Source organism: Chelonia mydas, chromosome 4, assembly GCF_015237465.2.
Source record: "Chelonia mydas isolate rCheMyd1 chromosome 4, rCheMyd1.pri.v2, whole genome shotgun sequence".
NCBI lineage: Eukaryota > Metazoa > Chordata > Testudines > Cheloniidae > Chelonia > Chelonia mydas.
Genome location: NC_057852.1, coordinates 51,804,104 through 51,823,224, shown reverse-complemented (window position 1 = coordinate 51,823,224; position 19,121 = coordinate 51,804,104). Strand labels below are relative to the sequence as shown.

The following is a 19,121-nucleotide window of genomic DNA, read 5'->3' as shown; positions in this document are numbered from 1 at the left end:
GTAAATCCACAAAAACAGGAAACATAATTTAGAAACAACAAAAACAAAGTACCTGATAACCTATGTGATAGTGAGTCATAGTTCTTTTTAAGGAAAGCTTCATTGAAGTTCTTTGGATTAGTTGCCCCAAAAAGCCGATTCATTTCTTGATTTAACACTGTTCTAACTGTATCAGGTAGATCTTTACTTTCAGATACTATTGGGTAAAAAGGAAAAAAAAAAATCTTTAACACAAATATGGATACTTTCTACCATTAATCACAGCAAAATATAATTGACTTGAAAAATATCACCCACCATTTTTATATCAGTGTAATTGAAAGAAATCAGCATCAACTGAAAATTCATTAAGATGAAGAAAGGTAAATAACCAAGAAGTTCTATTTTTTCCTCTTTATACTTTATCACTAATAAGCCTTTACAGACGAAGCATTGCAAACTGTGCTTTTATAGATTATATTGAGGGTAAAGGTTACCTCATTATAGAGATGCCAAATACTGTAACAATTGCTGGTGCCCAGAAATTGACAAAAATAACAGCGATTTACTCTACAATAACTGTGGTTCTTTGAGATGTTGTAGACAGTGTGGATCCTACTGTACGGTGTGCATACATCTCATGCACCCAAGACTAGAAATTTGAGTAGCAGTGTCTGTCAAGGGTGCGCACGTCATACAAAGGCATAAAGGGTGGGGCAGCTATGACCCTCCCTCAGTTCCCTCGCAATTCGAAGCCAGTGTCTAACAACGAAAAGCAGGGATTGAGGGCAGGTTATGAGATCTACACTGACTACAACATCAAAGAATCACAGTTACTGTTGGGTAAGTATCATTCTCTCCTTCTTTGAGCATGATACAGAATGGAAATGCACTGCACAATCCACTTGGAGATTCTTTGTGATGAGATGGCTTGGCCTTTGGATGGACCAGAAAGGGCCACAAAGAGGGAGGGAGACAGCTAAGATGGATCAGGTCCTATTAAGGTAATACTGTAAATGCTCTGGGTGTCCAGTGTGTGTAGTTTCTTCTCTCCTATTGTGTGTGATTTCAGGAAGAACACTGGCAAAGTTAGGTAAAAATCTGAGACTACCTTAGGGATGAACTTGGGGTGCAGTCTTAGCACCGCCTAGACCCTATGGACAGATGTGCAAGCGGATACTGCTGCTAGCTCAACCTTGAGAGAACCAAGCACTTGCTTCAGGAGCAGCATATAATCTAGTATCTTTGGTATTGGTGCCTCAATTGAGTCTAAATTGTTTTGGGCTGACCATATGGAAAATCTTTTCTACTTTGAGAGTAAGTCTTCCTGATGGAGAACCTTCTACTTTGTATGAGAATTAATGAAACTTGAAGGGAGCAACCTATTAGTACTGCTCAACCAGCCAACATCCAAGCTGTCAGGTGCAATGACTGGAGGTCTGCATGGTAGATGAAGAGGATACTCACCTTGTGAAGTAACTGTGGTTCTTTGAGAAGTGGGTCTTTACGGGTGCTCCACTTCAGGTGTGCACGCACCTCTTGAGCTTTTGATTGGAAATTTTCCGTTGGCAGTATCTGTTCTGCCTGTGTGTGCGCTCTACACAACACTGTGCTGTGCACTGAGGGTATATAGAGCTGTGAGTGCGAATCACCCTCGGTTCCTTCTCTATCTGAATGTTCAACAAGGAAATCTGAAGCAGAGGGGAAGGAGGGTGAGTAGTGGAGCACCCATAGGGACACACATCCCAAAGAACCACAGTTACTGCCCAAGGTCAGTAACTACTACTTCTTCAAGTAGGGTTTCTATGGGTGCTCCACTACAGGTGACTCCCAAGCAGTATCCCCACAGGGAGAAGGGAGCTTCGGAATTGAGTCCAAGACTAAAGACAGTACAGCAATAATAAAGAACCGCATCAGATCTGACAGCATGGACCACGGAACAGTGTTTAGAAAAAGTATGCAATGAAGGTCATGTAGCAGCTCTGCATATCTCAGATCCTGGAATGCTCTTGAATAAAGTTGGGGAAGTTGACTGTGATCAGGTAGAGTGTGGTATTATCGCTTGGGGAGCTAAACCACCAGCTGCGATGATACATCCAGAGATCCACCTAAAAGCCTCTGTGTAGAGATCGTGGACCCCTTGGATCTCTCTGCAATGGAGACAGTCTAGGTGATTTCCAAAATTATTTGGTCCCATCTAGATAAAAGGCCAACGCCTGTATAATATCCGAAGTATGAAAGGAGGTCTCACACTGAGATCTATGTGGATTAGGGAAAAATACTGATGGATGAATGGCCTGGTTAAGATGAAAATCTGACAGCACGTTAGGTAAGAACTTAGGGTACAGCTGTAAAAAGACCTTATCCTTGAAAAATACCGTAAATGGGAGGTCTGTGAACAATGCCCCAATCTCCCCAACCTTGCAGGCTGATGTGATAGCTTCTGGACAGGCCATATTCATAGATAAGTGAAGCAAGGAGCAGGATGCTGTAAGTTCACACAGAGGTCCCATGAGGTAGCTAAATACAAAGTTGAGATCCCAAGAAAGAGTAGGATCCTTAACCAGGGGGGTAAAGGTTCCCTAAACCCTTAATAAATCTTGAGGGCATAGGATAAGCAGTGTTCTCTATTATGCTCCTATGGAAAATGTTCACAAATTACATCAAGTTTGCAGCATTTAGTGAAGTTATACTTGGCCATGATTGCCTGATAGTTTGCTATCCAAAACTAGAGGGTTGCAGATGAGTAAGCCTTTCAGCCAAGAAGTTCTAACCTCTTCTGGTCCTCATAAGGGGGTAGACCTAGAGTGATGCTGTTTACCCCTCTCATTTACTTCCATTACCATGGAATTAGGTGAGTGAGTGGAAAAACAAAAATTCTGAGTCCCTGGGAGAGACATAATATTTCTTATCTGCCCATCTGCAAGTTGGTGGGATGGTGACATGAGTTTGCCACACAGTCTTTACTGGATCTAAGAGCACTTCATTAAACAGATAGCACAACCCATGTGGGTGGTGGTGACTGAAAGAGCTGGACGGAGCTTGTGTTGTGGGCCTTTATCCTTCAGATACCTCTTGAGAAGGTTGGCAGCCACCCTCTCCACAAGGTTTTTGAACTGTCAAAAATCATTGGCCATTGATGGTGGTGTAAGCAAGACCGCCTCATTAAGAGTCGAGGATGAAATAAGAGTTCAAAGGGTAGCCTCCTTATCCACCCTAGTCTCCTGCTGTTCAAAGGTCATCTCATGTTGGGGATTTGATAGAGCAGACTGTTTAGCCCTAGCTTCTCAGTGCAATGGAGCTAGAGATCTGGCAAACTGTTGCTGATCCCAAGGATCCCAGTATGGCATGGGGGGGGCGGGGGAGGCATATTGGAGAGGGGCTGGCACGCAATACTGATCTCTCCATCCCTGTTGTGGGTGAGGATCCTTGTCAAAGTATGGGTTACTGTATGGATGTGGAGGGGAGCCCTGCACCGATGAGGAGACTGATTGAAGGTCTTCATCCTCCTCCTCAGCATCCTCCAATGAGAAGGCGGGGGGCAGTAGAAAAATACAGAGAATAAGGAATGTATTTGTCAAAAAACATTTCCTGAATCATCTTTGTGGACTGTATTGTCATAGACATACTTCTTGACAGATATCATAGATTCATAGGACTGGAAGGGACCTCGAGGGGTCATCTTGTCCAGTCCCCTGCACTCATGGCAGGACTAAATATTATCTAGACCATCCCTTAGTTTGAAATAAATTACTAAAATAATTGAAACTGACATGATTATATTGTGTTATTTTGACAAATAAAATATGCAGAATTTTGCATAATTTTAACAACTCGTGTGAAGAATATAAAAAATTTTGGCGCAGAATCTTTAATTTTTTGGTGCAGAATTCCTCTAGGAATACTATATGTAGAGATATACACGACAGATACATACCACTGCCAAAGAGGTGAATCATACACTCATGAAGCCAAGGATTACTGGAGTCTATAGCAAATGCTCTCTTCACAGACTGCAGCATCAGAAGAAATTTCTCTGTAAATGAAATAATGGTGGTGGCTGGTTATAGAACTATCTCTGAAAATCTTTTAAATGAAACCATCAAATTAAGTTTTAGATGTTAAGATTGAGAAAGAAAATTATATCTGAAATGTCAATGACCAGAACAAATCAAAGATGAATGTATTACCATTGCTTCTTTTGCAAGTAATTCACCCCTACTTCATTGAAGTTAGTGAGTGAATGAAAATACAAGCTACTCAAACTAAAACAATGTTTTATTTGATAACTTAAATGTACAAAAGTTAAGCAATTAAAATTTCTAGTTTGGACATCAATTGAGTATCTTGTTCTTTTTGTAGTGTTTCATATTACTGTACTGGTAGTACAGTTTCTCAGTACAGTACAATATGGCCAAATTAAGGTTGTGTTGAGAAGGTACTGCAGATTTCAGTTTTGGTGCATGGCAGAAATGCCTAAGGGCATTCAAATCACACTTTTTTTTTCTTAGCTGAAACTGAAAGGCAGGAAAAAAAATCAACAACATCGGAAGTATCAGTGCTGAAGTCACCACAGAGGCAAGTGTACATAACGCTGACGTGGTCTGTGTCACAGAATTCTAAGCAGCAATAGGATACTTGTTATTCAGTCTGGACCCAATAGGAGGGAAGAGAACACTGCCCACAACCCATCAATGAAGAGCCCTGACCTAAGTGCAACTTAACTGTACTGATCACACATGGACGTTGTCAAGGTTCCTTCCCCACTCTGAACTCTAGGGTACAGATGTGGGGACCTGCATGAAAGACCCCCTAAGCTTATTCTTATCAGTTTAGGTTAAAAACTTCCCCAAGGTACAAACTTTGCCTTGTCCTTGAACAGTATGCTGCCACCATCAAGCATTTTAAACAAAGAACAGGGAAAAAGACCACTTGGAGACGTCTTCCCCCAAAATATCCCCCACAAGCCATACACCCTCTTTCCTGGGGAAAGCTTGATAATAATCCTCACCAACTGGTACAGGTGAACACAGACCCAAACCCTTGGATCTTAAGAACAATGAAAAATCAGTCAGGTTCTTAAAAGAAGAATTGTAATTAAAGAAAAGGTAAAAGAATCACCTCTGTAATCAGGATAGTAAATACCTTACAGGTTAATCAGATTCAAAACAGAGAATCCCTCTAGGCAAAACCTTAAGTTACAAAAAGACACAAAAACCAGAATATACATTCCCTCCAGCACAGCGTATTTTACCAGCCATTAAACAAAAGAAAATCTAAAGCATTTTCTAACTAGATTACTTACTAACTTAATAGAAGTTGGAAGGCTGCATTCCTGATCTGTTCCCAGCAAGAGCATCACACAGACAGACCAAACCCCCCCTCCAGATCTGAAAGTATCTTGTCCCCTCATTGGTCATTTTGGGTCAGGTGCCAGCGAAGTTACCTTAGCTTCTTAACCCTTTACAGGTGAAAGGGTTTTGCCTCTGGCCAGGAGGGATTTTATAGCACTGTATACAGAAAGGTGGTTACCCTTCCCTTTATATTTACGACAGATGTTAAGAGCATATCCCATTTTGACTTACGAGTGTCCTGATCCAACACAGGGAGGATCTTTCTGCTACAAAACACATCAGAGTGAAAGAAACCTAAATATTACCTATGTTTACATAAGAACACGAGCCTGAAATCAGATTAAAACACTTAAATCCAAATGTAAAAATCTGCATACCTTTAACTTGCATGCATGAATGACTATGGATGCAAGCAAGCATACTGGGAATGTGAAAGTTTGCATATTTTTATCTCTGGTTCGTAAGGATTTAAAGAATACTGCAAAAAAACTGGATAAATACCAGCTCTTCCAGATCTGTGAAAAAGGTGGTCCTTGTTATTCCACAGAACAATCAGGGGAGGGGATGTGTCCAATTAAAAGCAATCTGCATCAACTAGTGATACTACAGCAGTATAGGTCAGTGATGATTAATGTAATATCTATAAAAATTATTCTAGTGTGATAACTACAAAGTTCTTTATTCTATTAGTTCTCTCACCTACCTTTCCTGAAGTAAATCTCAAAAGCAAAAAGATGGGTCTCTATTTTGTTCTTCACCAAATTCTTCAACGGTGTTAAAAATTTAATGGCTTCTTCCAAAGGTGCTTCAACCTAAAAAGGCAAGAAATATGCAATTCAAATGGGAATAAAATGAATTAGATTAATTTTCTTCTTTACCAATAGGAATATGAACTTTCTAGTTTGAAATCAAACCAGCAATAGGACTGCTCTCATAGGGTGATGTACACTGGATGCCCTGAAAGTATATTATTTCATATATTGCACGTCAGATATTGCATTCATATATTGGTATAAGAACATGGATTGTCAAAGTATTAGCCTGCTTTGGTGGCCTTTTTTAAAAAAAAGTATCCTCAGGTATCTAGCACTCAGTTGACACGCCACTCGACAGTCACTGGAGCTGTCAACCCATAGCCCCAGTCCCAATTAAGACACTGATAAGCTTTAAGGTAGACTCTAAGTGACTAAATGTTGATCTTGGTCACTAGATCCCAGTTAGAACAGTCCAGTAAACAAAGTTTTATTTCTCTCCTGCTTTGTGTTTATTTTCTATAAAGTGCAACAATTTTACTTTGGGATTTCTGAACTCTGGATGTCATAATTTAGGAATATTTTGTCTAATTCACTTAAAAAAAATTAAAAACTTCTCTAGCCCTTTCCCTTATAGAGATGGATCTCAAAATTTAACTAGCCAACAGGGGGGCTCATCAGTAGAAAACAATTTCCTCTCCAAAAGATTTGTGAGAGCTCCTGCTGAGTCTCCTAAGATTCACTGGTGGTTCTCCTCTCTCCTGAAGCCTTTTACGAAGTCCATTCCAAAAGACGAGCTCCTCTCACACTGCCCCAAGCCCTATGTTCTCAGCTAGTCACCTCCCGTCCCCGTAGGCCTCCTGAGGTCTTCCAACTATCTTGGGATTATAGGAGGAGTCTCTGATGAACCAAAGGAAGTCTGTCAGGTGGAAAAGACAGGAAATGCTACTGCTTTCTCCCCACTTCTTCCAGCTATTCCTCTGATCTGCTCCCAAGCACCTCTAATGCCCTCACTCCTCCTGCTACTGGCAGTTTCCACAAATCACCACATTTCTGGTGGGAAAAGGGAGTCTTGGGGGAGAAGGTGAAGTTTGGCTGAGGAGCACCTTGCTTGGATGTCACAGGAGCAGAAAGATCCAAATAGGAAGGGCACTCAGGAACTACACAGGGCTGCAAGACAATACAGAAGCAACACAATGGTACTCCACCTGACAAACCTCCTGTGGTTCAGTAGAAGGGAATCCTGCTGATGCAACAATAGCTTGTGTATACATTTAGCTCAGATCACATACCCAAACACTGCTTCCCTGATACCATGATTCTTCATAAATGTATGTAATGCACCCAAAGGAGGGGCTTTGCCTCACTCGGCTAGTGCCAGTGGAAAAGAAATCACTATCTGCAGCCATTGCTCCTCTTACTCATCATAGCAGAAACAGAGTTGTAGTTGTACACTTCTGTTTCTCTGAGGCGGACCCTTAATATAATCCCTCAGAGCCCAAGGAGAGTTTTTTCCAATTGAAAAGGAACAAAAGATAAATTCAGAGCAGGAAATAAAACATATTGATACATATTAGCCCAGGGACAAGAGACACCTCTACTAATCCCACAGTATCTGCCTGCATATGGAGATACTGACCGACTTCTGTGAGCAGAGAAGCCCAAAAAAGGCATGGGGAGCAGCTGCCGTTAGCTCAGCTAACATGACTAGTGCAGTCAGCATTCTTCTGACAAGGCATCTGCAGTATCCACCATTCTGAAGGATTTGTTCCACCAGAGATCCCTCTCTGATGGTTAATAAAACAGAAAGTCTGCCTTACTGCATGTTAGTTTAGGGATTAGTTAGAGGCCCTGGTGCTAAAACACTTACTGAACCCTCATGGTAACCTCAGATGTCTGATGTCTAATGTTTAGAGACTGAAGCAATTTAAACAAGAGCCAGCTGTTGCCTTTATTACTGGTAATACACTCTTTCAAAAACAGGAGAATCAAAGTCATTTTCTGCCAAAAGCCAAATATTAAGTTTTAATTAAGGTCTGTCAACAGAGATTACCCTACTGAGAATTTTAAAGTTAGCAAACGTTTTGTTGCATTCAATGCTGGCATTTCACTTGCCACACAAAGCTTTCTTTGCTTCACTCCTCGCAGATAAGCTTCATACAAAATCAGAACTGGTCACTCAACTATTCCTCTGCCACAGCTCTTATCCATGGTCTTCATCAGAACTAATATGCATTAGTGTAATTCCTTTCTCTGTGGTTTTGCTCAGCCTTGTCTCTAAAATTCAACTTGCCCAATCTGTATCTATTTAATTTCCATACCAAAAACCAAATCAATCTTTTCAAATCACTGGCTTCCTGTCACCATATCAGCTTTCAGTTAAAAATCCCCCAATAGTATTCAGGTTTCAGAGTAGCAGCCGTGTTAGTCTGTATTCGCAAAAGGAAAAGGAGTACTTGTGGCACCTTAGAGACTAACCAATTTATTTGAGCATAAGCTTTCATGAGCTACAGCTCACTTCATCGAATGCATTCAGTGGAAAATACAGTGAGGAGATTTATATACACACAGAACATGAGAAAATGGGTGTTTATCATACACACTGTAAGGAGAGTGATCACTTAAGATGAGCTATTACCAGCAGGAGAGTGGGGGGGAGAAAACCCTTTGTAGTGATAATCAAGGTGGGCCATTTCCAGCAGTTAACAAGAACATCTGAGGAACAGTGGGGGAGAGGGAGGGAATAAACAAGGGGAAACAGTTTTACTTTGTGTAATGACTCAACCACTCCCAGTCTCTATTTAAGCCTGAGTTAATTGTATCCAATTTGCAAATTAATTCCAATTCAGCAGTCTCTCGTTGGAGTCTGTTTCTGAAGTCTTTTTGTTGAAGAATTGCCACTTTCAAGTCAGAAACCGAGTGACCAGAGAGACTGAAGTGTTCGCCGACTGGTTTATGAACGTTATAATTCTTGACATCTGATTTGTGTCCATTTATTCTTTTACGTTGAGACTGTCCGGTTTGGCCAATGTAGATGGCAGGGGGGCATTGCTGCACATGATGGCATATATCACATTGGTAGATGTGCAGGTGAACGAGCCTCTGACAGCGTGGTTGATGTGATTAGGCCCTATGATGGTGTCCCCTGAATAGATATGTGGACACAGTTGGCAACAGGCTTTGTTGCAAGGATAGGTTTCTGGGTTAGTGGTTGTGTTGTATGGTTGCTGGTGAGTATTTGCTTCGGTTGGGGGGCTACCTGTAGGCAAGGACTGGCCTGTCTCCCAAGATTTGTGAGAGCGGTGGGTCGTCCTTCAGGATAGGTTGTAGATCCTTGATGATGCGTTGGAGAGGTTTTAGTTGGGGGCTGAAGGTAACAGCTAGTGGCGTTCTGTTATTTTCTTTGTTGGGCCTGTCCTGTAGTAGGTGACAGCTCTGCCTCAGCTCTCGTCCCCTAATGCCCCGACTCTACTTGCGCTATATTGATGACATCTTCATCATCTTTACCCATGGAAAAGAAGCCCTTGAGGAATTCCACCATGATTTCAACAATTTCCATCCCACCATCAACCTCACCCTGGACCAGTCCACACAAGAGATCCACTTCCTGGACACTACAGTGCTAATAAGCGATGGTCACATAAACACCACCCTATACCGGAAACCTACTGACCGCTATGCTTACCTACATGCCTCCAGCTTTCACCCAGACCACACCACACGATCCATTGTCTACAGCCAAGCTCTACGATAGAACCACATTTGCTCCAACCCCTCAGACAGAGACAAACGCCTACAAGATCTCTATCAAGCATTCTTACAACTACAATACCCACCTGCTGAAGTGAAGAAACAGACTGATAGAGCCAGAAGAGTACCCAGAAGTCACCTACTACAGGACAGGCCCAACAAAGAAAATAACAGAAGGCCACTAGCCATCACCTTCAGCCCCCAACTAAAACCTCTCCAATGCATCATCAAGGATCTACAACCTATCCTGAAGGACGACCCATCATCCTCATAGATCTTGGGAGACAGGCCAGTCCTTGCCTACAGACAGCCCCCCAACCTGAAGCAAATACTCACCAGCAACCACACACCAGAACCGCTAACCCAGGAACCTATCCTTGCAACAAAGCCTGTTGCCAACTGTGTCCACATATCTATTCAGGGGACACCATCATAGGGCCTAATCACATCAACCACGCTGTCAGAGGCTCGTTCACCTGCACATCTACCAATGTGACATATGCCATCATGTGCCAACAATGCCCCTCTGTCATCTACATTGGCCAAACCGGACAGTCTCAACGTAAAAGAATAAATTGACACAAATCAGATGTCAAGAATTATAACATTTATAAACCAGTCGGAGAACACTTCAGTCTCTCTGGTCACTCGGTTTCTGACTTGAAAGTGGCAATTCTTCAACAAAAAGACTTCAGAAACAGACTCCAACGAGAGACTGCTGAATTGGAATTAATTTGCAAACTGGATACAATTAACTCAGGCTTGAATAGAGACTGGGAGTGGTTGAGTCATTACACAAAGTAAAACTGTTTCCCCTTGTTTATTCCCTCCCTCTCCCCCACTGTTCCTCAGATGTTCTTGTTAACTGCTGGAAATGGCCCACCTTGATTATCACTACAAAGGGTTTTCTCCCCCCCACTCTCCTGCTGGTAATAGCTCATCTTAAGCGATCACTCTCCTTACAGTGTGCATGATAAACACCATTTTTTCATATTCTGTGTGTATATAAATCTCCTCACTGTAATTTCCACTGAATGAATTCGATGAAGTGAGCTGTAGTTCACGAAAGCCTATGCTCAAATAAATTGGTTAGTCTCTAAGGTGCCACAAGTACTCCTTTTCTTTTTACAATAGTATTCAAGATCCTCATGGAATTAGTCTGCTCTCCCTATCTGTCCAACCTAAACTCTTCCGTGCTGTTCCCTACACTTCAAATGTTTTTCTATTCCTCCTACTCAAAGCCTATGTTTCACAAGAACAGAAGCATAGAACATTCTTCTCATACGCTGTTCTCCCTCTACCTACTGCAGTTTCTTTGAGGGTAAATTATTCCATAACTTGTAATCCAACCTCAGACTCATCCTCCAGGTAATTCCAAACAAATGTTTCACCCAATTTTCTCAATCATTTTACTGAAACTTTTTCAGTTACCTCCTGATTCCTACGAATTCCACAATGCCTGACAAACTGCAAATACAAATTACTATGTGATGTGAAGAATGTAAAAATGAATGTATCGATTTCACCTTCAGAATATGAAGATTTTCAACCTGTTAAACTTGATGATAAATCTAATTAGTGACCTAGTACAACACATTTATGAAGATATTTCTACTTATTGTGAGTGAGTGAGTGAACAACAGTTCTTGCTGCAATGCATGTGGTCTTTGAAGGATTAGAGACAAACTCAGTTCCTCCATAAAACTTGTAGATTACAAACCAGATAAGAAATTGTTCCGGAAACCTTTGTTTTGAAATGGTGACACTTCTGAATAGAAGTTATGCAAGAATAAAATTTAATAGCTCTCTGGAGTTCAAGATAATATGTTGCAAAGCTGATTTTAATCTGATAGCCAATTACTGAACACAGTCAGGCAAGTACCTTTGCTAGTTTCTCAGGGATAAGTTCTTCTTTTGGACCACCAATTTCCTCATCATCATCATCCTTTTTCTTCTTCTGATTTCTCTGCTGCTTCTCTTTTTCTGCATTCTTTTTCTCTTCCTCTAGTTGTGCTTTTTTCTGTGCTCTTCTCTGCTTATTGCGAAGCTTCTTTAGCTCCTTGTCAGACATATTTGCTGCACACAATGTTTCAATAAATGGGTGATTACACAGATTTGATTTTTTTAAAACTACGTATTTGAATTTACTCTACTTCAAACGACTGCCAGTTTCCACGTCTATTTTCTAACCCATATTTTTCCTATTAAGTAATGCTGCCATTACATTTGTAAAAAGTTTTGACTTAACAAGTCAGTGGCAGAGCTGGGAGTAGAACTCAGAGCAGAGAACAGATCCTTGAGTTCTAACAACTAAAGAAAGCACCTGCTTAACAAATTACGTAAACATTTAGCAAAAATATTTGAGGTAAACAATTAAATTTTTAAATATATGGTGTGATTAGGTTTAACTTTTAACTGCCTACACAGATGAATAGGCAGAATTGAGAGGTAACACTGCATCAGTTTACATTTGATTCACATTTGGGATTTCCATAACAACCAAGGCATTGTGAAAGTTTGAAATAAAATCCAAAAAATAATCTGTAAAAACATATTGCATTTGTGCCCTTTCTAGCTTCTTTAGACCTGAAGCTATGCAAGTGAAACTGAGATGAGAAGCAATTTTCACTGAACTTTTTAAACTGTCTAGTTTTGTTCATTCCTATTTCTTTAACAAAGATTCAGTACCCTTCCTTTCAACTCCTCTATTAAGTCCCCAGTCCACAAGTCATCCAAGTTGTCCTTCAGTTAAGAAGACAAGACTGACATTTTAATAATAAAAACACCCTTCCGCCCCCCACCAAATACTTAACACTGAGGACTTTATAGATCAAAAAGCAGAAGACATCTGTGACAGTCTGTACCCTCATGTTTGCCCCTTTTACAAAACTATAATGGATTTTGTACAAAGTATGCCTTGTGAGGTATTATTTGAAAACTCAATTTGCTGATCATTATTGTCCTGGTAAATTGTGTGTGGCAACACTATATATAAAGTTATAAGATTTAACATTACTGAGACACGTTCCAAATTTAGAAAAGCAGGCCCAAACCAGTTCCTCAAAGACAAAAGGCAAACTGATGCCTCAGCCAGGTGTAAACAAAATCAAATGAACTATCACCTGGTTACACGACCATTGTTCAAGCAGGAAAAAGAGTGTGAGCGAGAAATTTACACTTTGGCAAAGAAACAGCTAGAGGTTCTTGTCCTCAAAATATCTCTCCTTTCATCTCTACTGATGGCATCGTCAACACTTGAAGGACAAAGGAAGCATCAATGGACTGGGGAGGAATCATGGCTGAAAGAATTTCAGTCCGTAAGACTGCTAAAACATGTAGTGAGAGACTTTTGCTTTGAAATCACTTAGCTTGTTAAGGTAGGCGTCAGTTACATTTTATTTCTTTGTAACCAATTCTGACTTTTATGCCTCATTACTTGTAATCACTTAAAATCTATCTTTCTGTAATTACTAAACTTGTTTTATTGTTTTATCTAAACCAGTGTGTGTTTGGACTGAAGTATTTCAGAAACTTCATTTGAGATAACAAGATTTGTGCATATAAATTTCTATTAATGAAACGATGGACTTTACACCAAACTTGAATTGTCCAGGAAGGTGCTGGGCAGTACAAGACGCACGATTCTGGGGGAAAGTCTGGGACCGGGAGTTTGCTGGTGTTGCCCTGCAGTGTAATTAATGCGTGGCTGTAGCACTCATACAGTATAGCTGGAAGCGATTTACATGCTGGAGGCAGTGTGTGAGCTGACCACGAGTGGTTGCTGTCACAGCTACACAGTGTAAAAGGCACCGGAGAATTGCGGGGTCACAGCTGTCCATCAGTCTAGATTGTACCCTGGGGAATGTCACAACAGCACAACTCAATTTTTCTACCTTTCGCAGGTCACCTTCGAATTGTGCTGAAACTTGTTGCAAGAACAGTTGCTTCAAATGCAACCCCTGAGATCTGCTTCATCGAGACAAGAGACCATGAATATGCAGCGTTTTCTTGATCAGTCTCAAATGAAATTTGAATGGTTTTCTTTGGAAATTATAAAAGGGTTTGAAAAAGTGTTTTAGAATTACCCCATCAAAATCCTACTTGGATTTTAACTTTAAATCTGTATTGTATAAACAGAATGCGTAGAAGTAATAACACCACTTTTCATCTGTAGATCTGAAAGCACTTGAACAGAGGAGGTCAGTATCATTATCCCATTTTTACAGATGGGGAAACTGTGGCACAGAGAGTTAAAGTGACTTGTCCAATGTCACCAAGCAGACTAGTGACAGAACAGAACTCGGATCTCCTGAGTCACAGTCCAGCTCTCTACCCACTGGGCTACACTGCCTCTATTTTTAAAAGAAAGTTAGCATTCACTTGTTACAAGTCAATTCCTGGCTTGCAACTTTTACCACTGAATTAGGAGCTCCAGTCTAACTATCAATGTCAAACATACAAGTATCTATATCTACAGAATATACCCCAAATACATAAACTGCACACAAAATAAATCCAGGAAATTTCTTATACCTGTATCAGCCTCGTGTTCTTTATTCTCATCTGTTAGAGGATTATCATGAAGCTTCAAATATATCTCTATGGCAATTCGTGCAGCCTTGAAGTAAAATGGATGTTGCCGAAGTACGTCTTCTAGTTTTAACAAGTCCACATAAGACCTAAGTGTAATCTTTCTCATACAGTAAGTGTGGAAGTCAAACTGGTCATCTGTAATTTCTACAAAATGCTAACAGAAAACAGCAAGTTTTAGCAAGTGTTAGAGAACCAAACAAACCTGAAATTCAAATACATATTTTCTTATACGCAGCTATGGAAAAAAATTGCAACTGAAGAAAAAACAGCCAACTGATAATGGATCAGTGCCTTACATACTCAACTAGTGAGTGTCATTCAAGTTTTGGTACTTGGACTTAAGAAAAATGTATGAAGTTATGGGTGAAGTTACAAAATGACATTTTTCTCCTAAAAGCTGACAAAAATAATTCCACGAACTGCCTAATACCCAACGTCAAAAAAGGAACTACTCCAGGACCAATGTAGAGTATAACAAGTCAGGACCAAAAAGCACAAGTTTAATTCTTTCAGACACTACTACAGTGAATAGAGGAGAGGAGAGTGCTGGAAAACAAACAAACTTGTAAAAGAATATTTATTTTGTGAGAAAGAATTTAACATGAACTATAAATTTTAAAGAAAAAAGCCATGGAAGACTTTGTGGAGTGGTCCAGCCTTAAGCACACAAGTTGAGTAGTTGCAGAGTACCAAACAAAGTTTTGACTTGTGGCACAATTTTTCTCCTCCAGCAATTAAACCAGAGACAAATCATTCTGAGCTTCTGGCTGCTTTCTGGCATTTTAGGACTAAAAAAGTCATTACAATGGCCTTGTTTGTCAAGACCCATGCAGATTAAGTTCCAATCCTGCAAGCATTTAGGCACATGTTTAACTTTACTCATACGAGTACTTTCATTGAACACAATGGGACTTCTCATATGAGTAAGATTAAACACGTGTGTTTGCAGGATTAGAGCTTTATTTAATACAGTTACAATTAGACATGGGTATAGGCTGCTGTTTCACACTTGGAAGGCCACAGCATGCCACAGGAAATTACAAGGTTTCTAAGGGCCAGACTAGAGATGTTAATGTTTAGATGAAAACATGCAATGACAGTAAAGCAAAACTGGAAATTTTAACAGATTAAATTACTTAGATACATACTCTCTCGATTTCATGGCATTTCTTAAGTGCTTCTCCAAATTTATTCATTGCCTTGTAAGCTTGGGCACATTCTGTCTGGAACCACATGCACTGCATTTCATTCAAGTTCTCTACTGCTGAGGTTCCTTCCTAAAAGCAAAACAGAAATATTAGAAATAATCCAAAAACATTTCTCTGCTCAGGCACATCTCAGTTTTCTCCTCCCTCCTGCCTTCCCTGAAGGAAGGGAGGAACAGAGCAATGGAGGCAATAACTAATGGCAGCTTGTGGCCTCAGTGCCTCTGTAAACAATAAGAGAGCAATCATTTTGAAAGGGAGCAAGCTGATGAAAGACTATGCCAGCCTCTGCTGAAAAATAAACTTTCAGTTATGAAGAACACTGGCAAAAAGTGACTGTCAATTCTCAAAAATTCTTCACATGTAGCCCAAGATCAAGATTTCGGTGCATTTTAGCCTCTAATTTATAAAACAAAAACAGAGCGCCTATCCAAGGCTAAAGATGCCCCTTTCAAGATGCCCCTGCCATAAACAAGAAGAAATAAAATTAAACAACCCGCAGAACACAAAACTGTCCTCCCCACAACTCCGATTACTCTCAAAAGTCCTCCTCCCCAGCAGCCCAACAAATAAGATGCACCTTGGAGTATGCCTTGGAAATCGTTACACTCAGGATATTTCAGACATATGGGATGGGGATAGCCTGTTCCAGAGATAAGGGACCTCAAAGAATACTATTACCAACTATATGGAACTTCTATGAGGAAAGTTTAAATAGTCTCTGTTATTGAGATCACTTGGAACAAAAAAGGATTTGACAAAGGATTCTAAATTTCGTAAGGGAATTTTAAGAATTAATTTAAAATCTAAATTGATTTATCTGTAAGTCCGCAGAAACTTCTGTACTCAGAGTAAAGTGCTGTACTTTTGTGGAGGATATACTGCATTTTTCATATGTAACAAAGAAGTTGAATCCTTGTAAGTGCAAAACTCAGCTTAACCTTAACTATGGAGCCATTATCACCATGTAAATGAAATTTAGCTACAAACTGCTACTAGTGAAGAGAGCAACCTTCATAACTCAGCCAGAACAGGGAAAGAAAGCTCATTACTGACCAAAATAGAGGCTCAGAAGGACAGCTAAAATATGCAACGTACTTTACACTTGATTATGTCTACATTTTATTCATCAAAAACTATAGTAACTGGAACAAACCCTTGTAAACTTAGAACACATTTCTTCTGCCTCTTTAATCAAGTTGGCTTTCAACATATATTTTGCACATTTGGAGTTGATAAATCTGTCTGCTGTGTCCAAAGCCTGGGCTTCATCCATCCACCTCGCAGCTTCTTTAATGTTTCCAGCATGCTTAAAAAGAAAAATTCAAATCAAGTAAGCAAGGAAATTATAAAATGCATACATTTTAGCCTTATCCACCCACTCTTCATTAACAAATTAAATATTATAAAATAGGGTTAATTTAAACAAGGTACCAAAAACTTTATGAAACAGTCTTCTTACAACAAACATAACCATACCTCACAACAAAAAAGCGGCGATACAACTGCATCTCAATATTATAGTTTCCCTCCTTTGACACTACTGTCTCCAAACAGACCTTGTTAATCCATATTTTGCTAATTCACAAGCCTAAGACCTCTTAATAAAACCAGGCCTCACTACAGCACTTTCTGAGTTGTTACAGAGAATTGGGGTCAGATTAGGGTGTTTTTAGGACATGATTATTTAAAAAATAATTAATAAGTTTACTAGTTTATTATGATTTAGCAAAGTAAACTAAAATTACAATAACTGTCAATCAACAAAGTACATTTTGTGATAACACTTCCTTTTTAATTGTTTTTTTACTAATAATTAGTAATGATTACTAATTTGCAATAAACTAATTGATGTATATTTAGGGAGGTTCTACTATATGGAATTTTAAGAACTCATGGAAACATTTCTATGGGTCTTAGGTTTTGTAAAAGTCTGCTCATACAAAACCCAACTCCTCAAACAATATTAGTGCTGAACCACTACCTGGAAGTACAGTCATGATTAAAGGTTTCACTGCAAAATAAAAGAGAAGTCATATCTGATAATTAAGAACAAATCAATCAAGATTACCTTATAGATTTTAGCCTTCACAAGGAAGAGTTCTATCAAGGTGGGAGTACTTTCTATAGCAGCATTTATGTATTCCAGAGCCATGGATGGCTGCCCAATTTTGTCATAATGTTGTGCTAAGTAGTACTGGACCCATAGTAAAGTGGTTGGAGGTTCTTCTTTACCGTCATCTATGGGGGGAAAAGATGTCATATATTCCATTTAACCAGCATATAGCACAAGGAATATCCTATTGATGTAGTGTACAGAATTCATTGTTTATCTCTATATCTACCTCTCAACCCACTGATAAATCAAAAGTAGGAAACATGTCTACTTTATCTGGAGAGTAATCTTAGCACTTTCCAGTAAATTACTGTTTTAGGTCAAAGACATAGTATGCCAATTGCAAATGTTAGCAACTTAAATATATCATTGTGTTCGGCATTTACATCAGTATATTTTCAATACACCAATTTAAAGCACTTTAAATATTTAACTAGCTCAGACTAAGTGGCACCAATCTATTCTGGTCTCATTATAAATATCTTTAAAAAGCTTTGGACATAGCTGGCGTTGGATTAAACCCACCTTGAATAGATAAATGTATTCCAATTTTTTCCAAAGTAACCCTAAATCATAAGGTATCTCCTTTGTGTGCAACACAAACCATGACTCTGAAAGGACTTGATCCTGCAACACGCTGAGCCCCTGATCCAGCAAAGCACTTAAGTACCAGTCAGTAGAGACTACTCAAGGCCTAAAGTTAAGTTCACTCTGAATTGGGAATGGAGTGCCCAGTACCAGAACAAGCCCAAAGGCTTTAATTCTTCAGTACAGTAACGCCTCACTTAACATTGTAGTTATGTTCCTGAAAAATGCAACTTTAAGCGAAACAATGTTAAGCGAATCCAATTTCCCCATAAGAATTAATGTACATCGCAGGGGCGGGGGTCAGAGTTAGATTCCAGGGAATTTTTTTTTGCCAGACATAATACTTTGTGTATACATATATATAAAAACACACACACACACGATAAGTTTTAAACAAACAATTTAATACTGTACACAGCAATGATGATTGTGAAGCTGGTTGATGTGGTGGAGTCAGTGGGTGGGATATTTCCCAGGGAATGCCTTACTGCTAAATGATGAACTAGCACTTGGCTGAGCCCTCAAGGGTTAACACATTGTTGTTAATGTAGCCTCACACTCTACAAGGTAGCAGTAATGGAGGGAGGAGACACAGCATGGCAGAGAAAGAGAGAGAGAGACACACACACAGACACACACACCCTGTGTGAGAGAGACAAGCATTGCCCCTTTAAGTATGCTGACCCCACTCTAAGTACACTGCCTTAAAAAAAAAAAAAAAAAAAAAAAGAAGGAGTACTTGTGGCACCTTAGAGACTAACAAATTTATTTGAACATAAGTTTT

The 19,121-nt window shown here is 39.7% G+C and overlaps 1 protein-coding gene across 2 annotated transcripts in view; it reads right to left on the bottom strand.

Moving 5' to 3' along the window:
* The window catches only part of NAA15 (N-alpha-acetyltransferase 15, NatA auxiliary subunit), a 61,228-nt gene that overhangs the window by 8,365 nt on the left and 33,742 nt on the right, over nt 1-19,121 (bottom strand). For both annotated transcript variants that reach the window (XM_037897227.2, XM_037897228.2), the window contains exons 11-18: nt 17,705-17,874; nt 16,790-16,942; nt 15,577-15,705; nt 14,369-14,582; nt 11,718-11,911; nt 6,037-6,145; nt 3,917-4,015; nt 53-196 (exon numbers count right to left, since the gene is read on the bottom strand). In XM_037897227.2, coding sequence (XP_037753155.1) covers nt 53-196; nt 3,917-4,015; nt 6,037-6,145; nt 11,718-11,911; nt 14,369-14,582; nt 15,577-15,705; nt 16,790-16,942; nt 17,705-17,874 — 1,212 coding nt within the window. The remainder of the gene's footprint in view (nt 1-52; nt 197-3,916; nt 4,016-6,036; nt 6,146-11,717; nt 11,912-14,368; nt 14,583-15,576; nt 15,706-16,789; nt 16,943-17,704; nt 17,875-19,121) is intronic.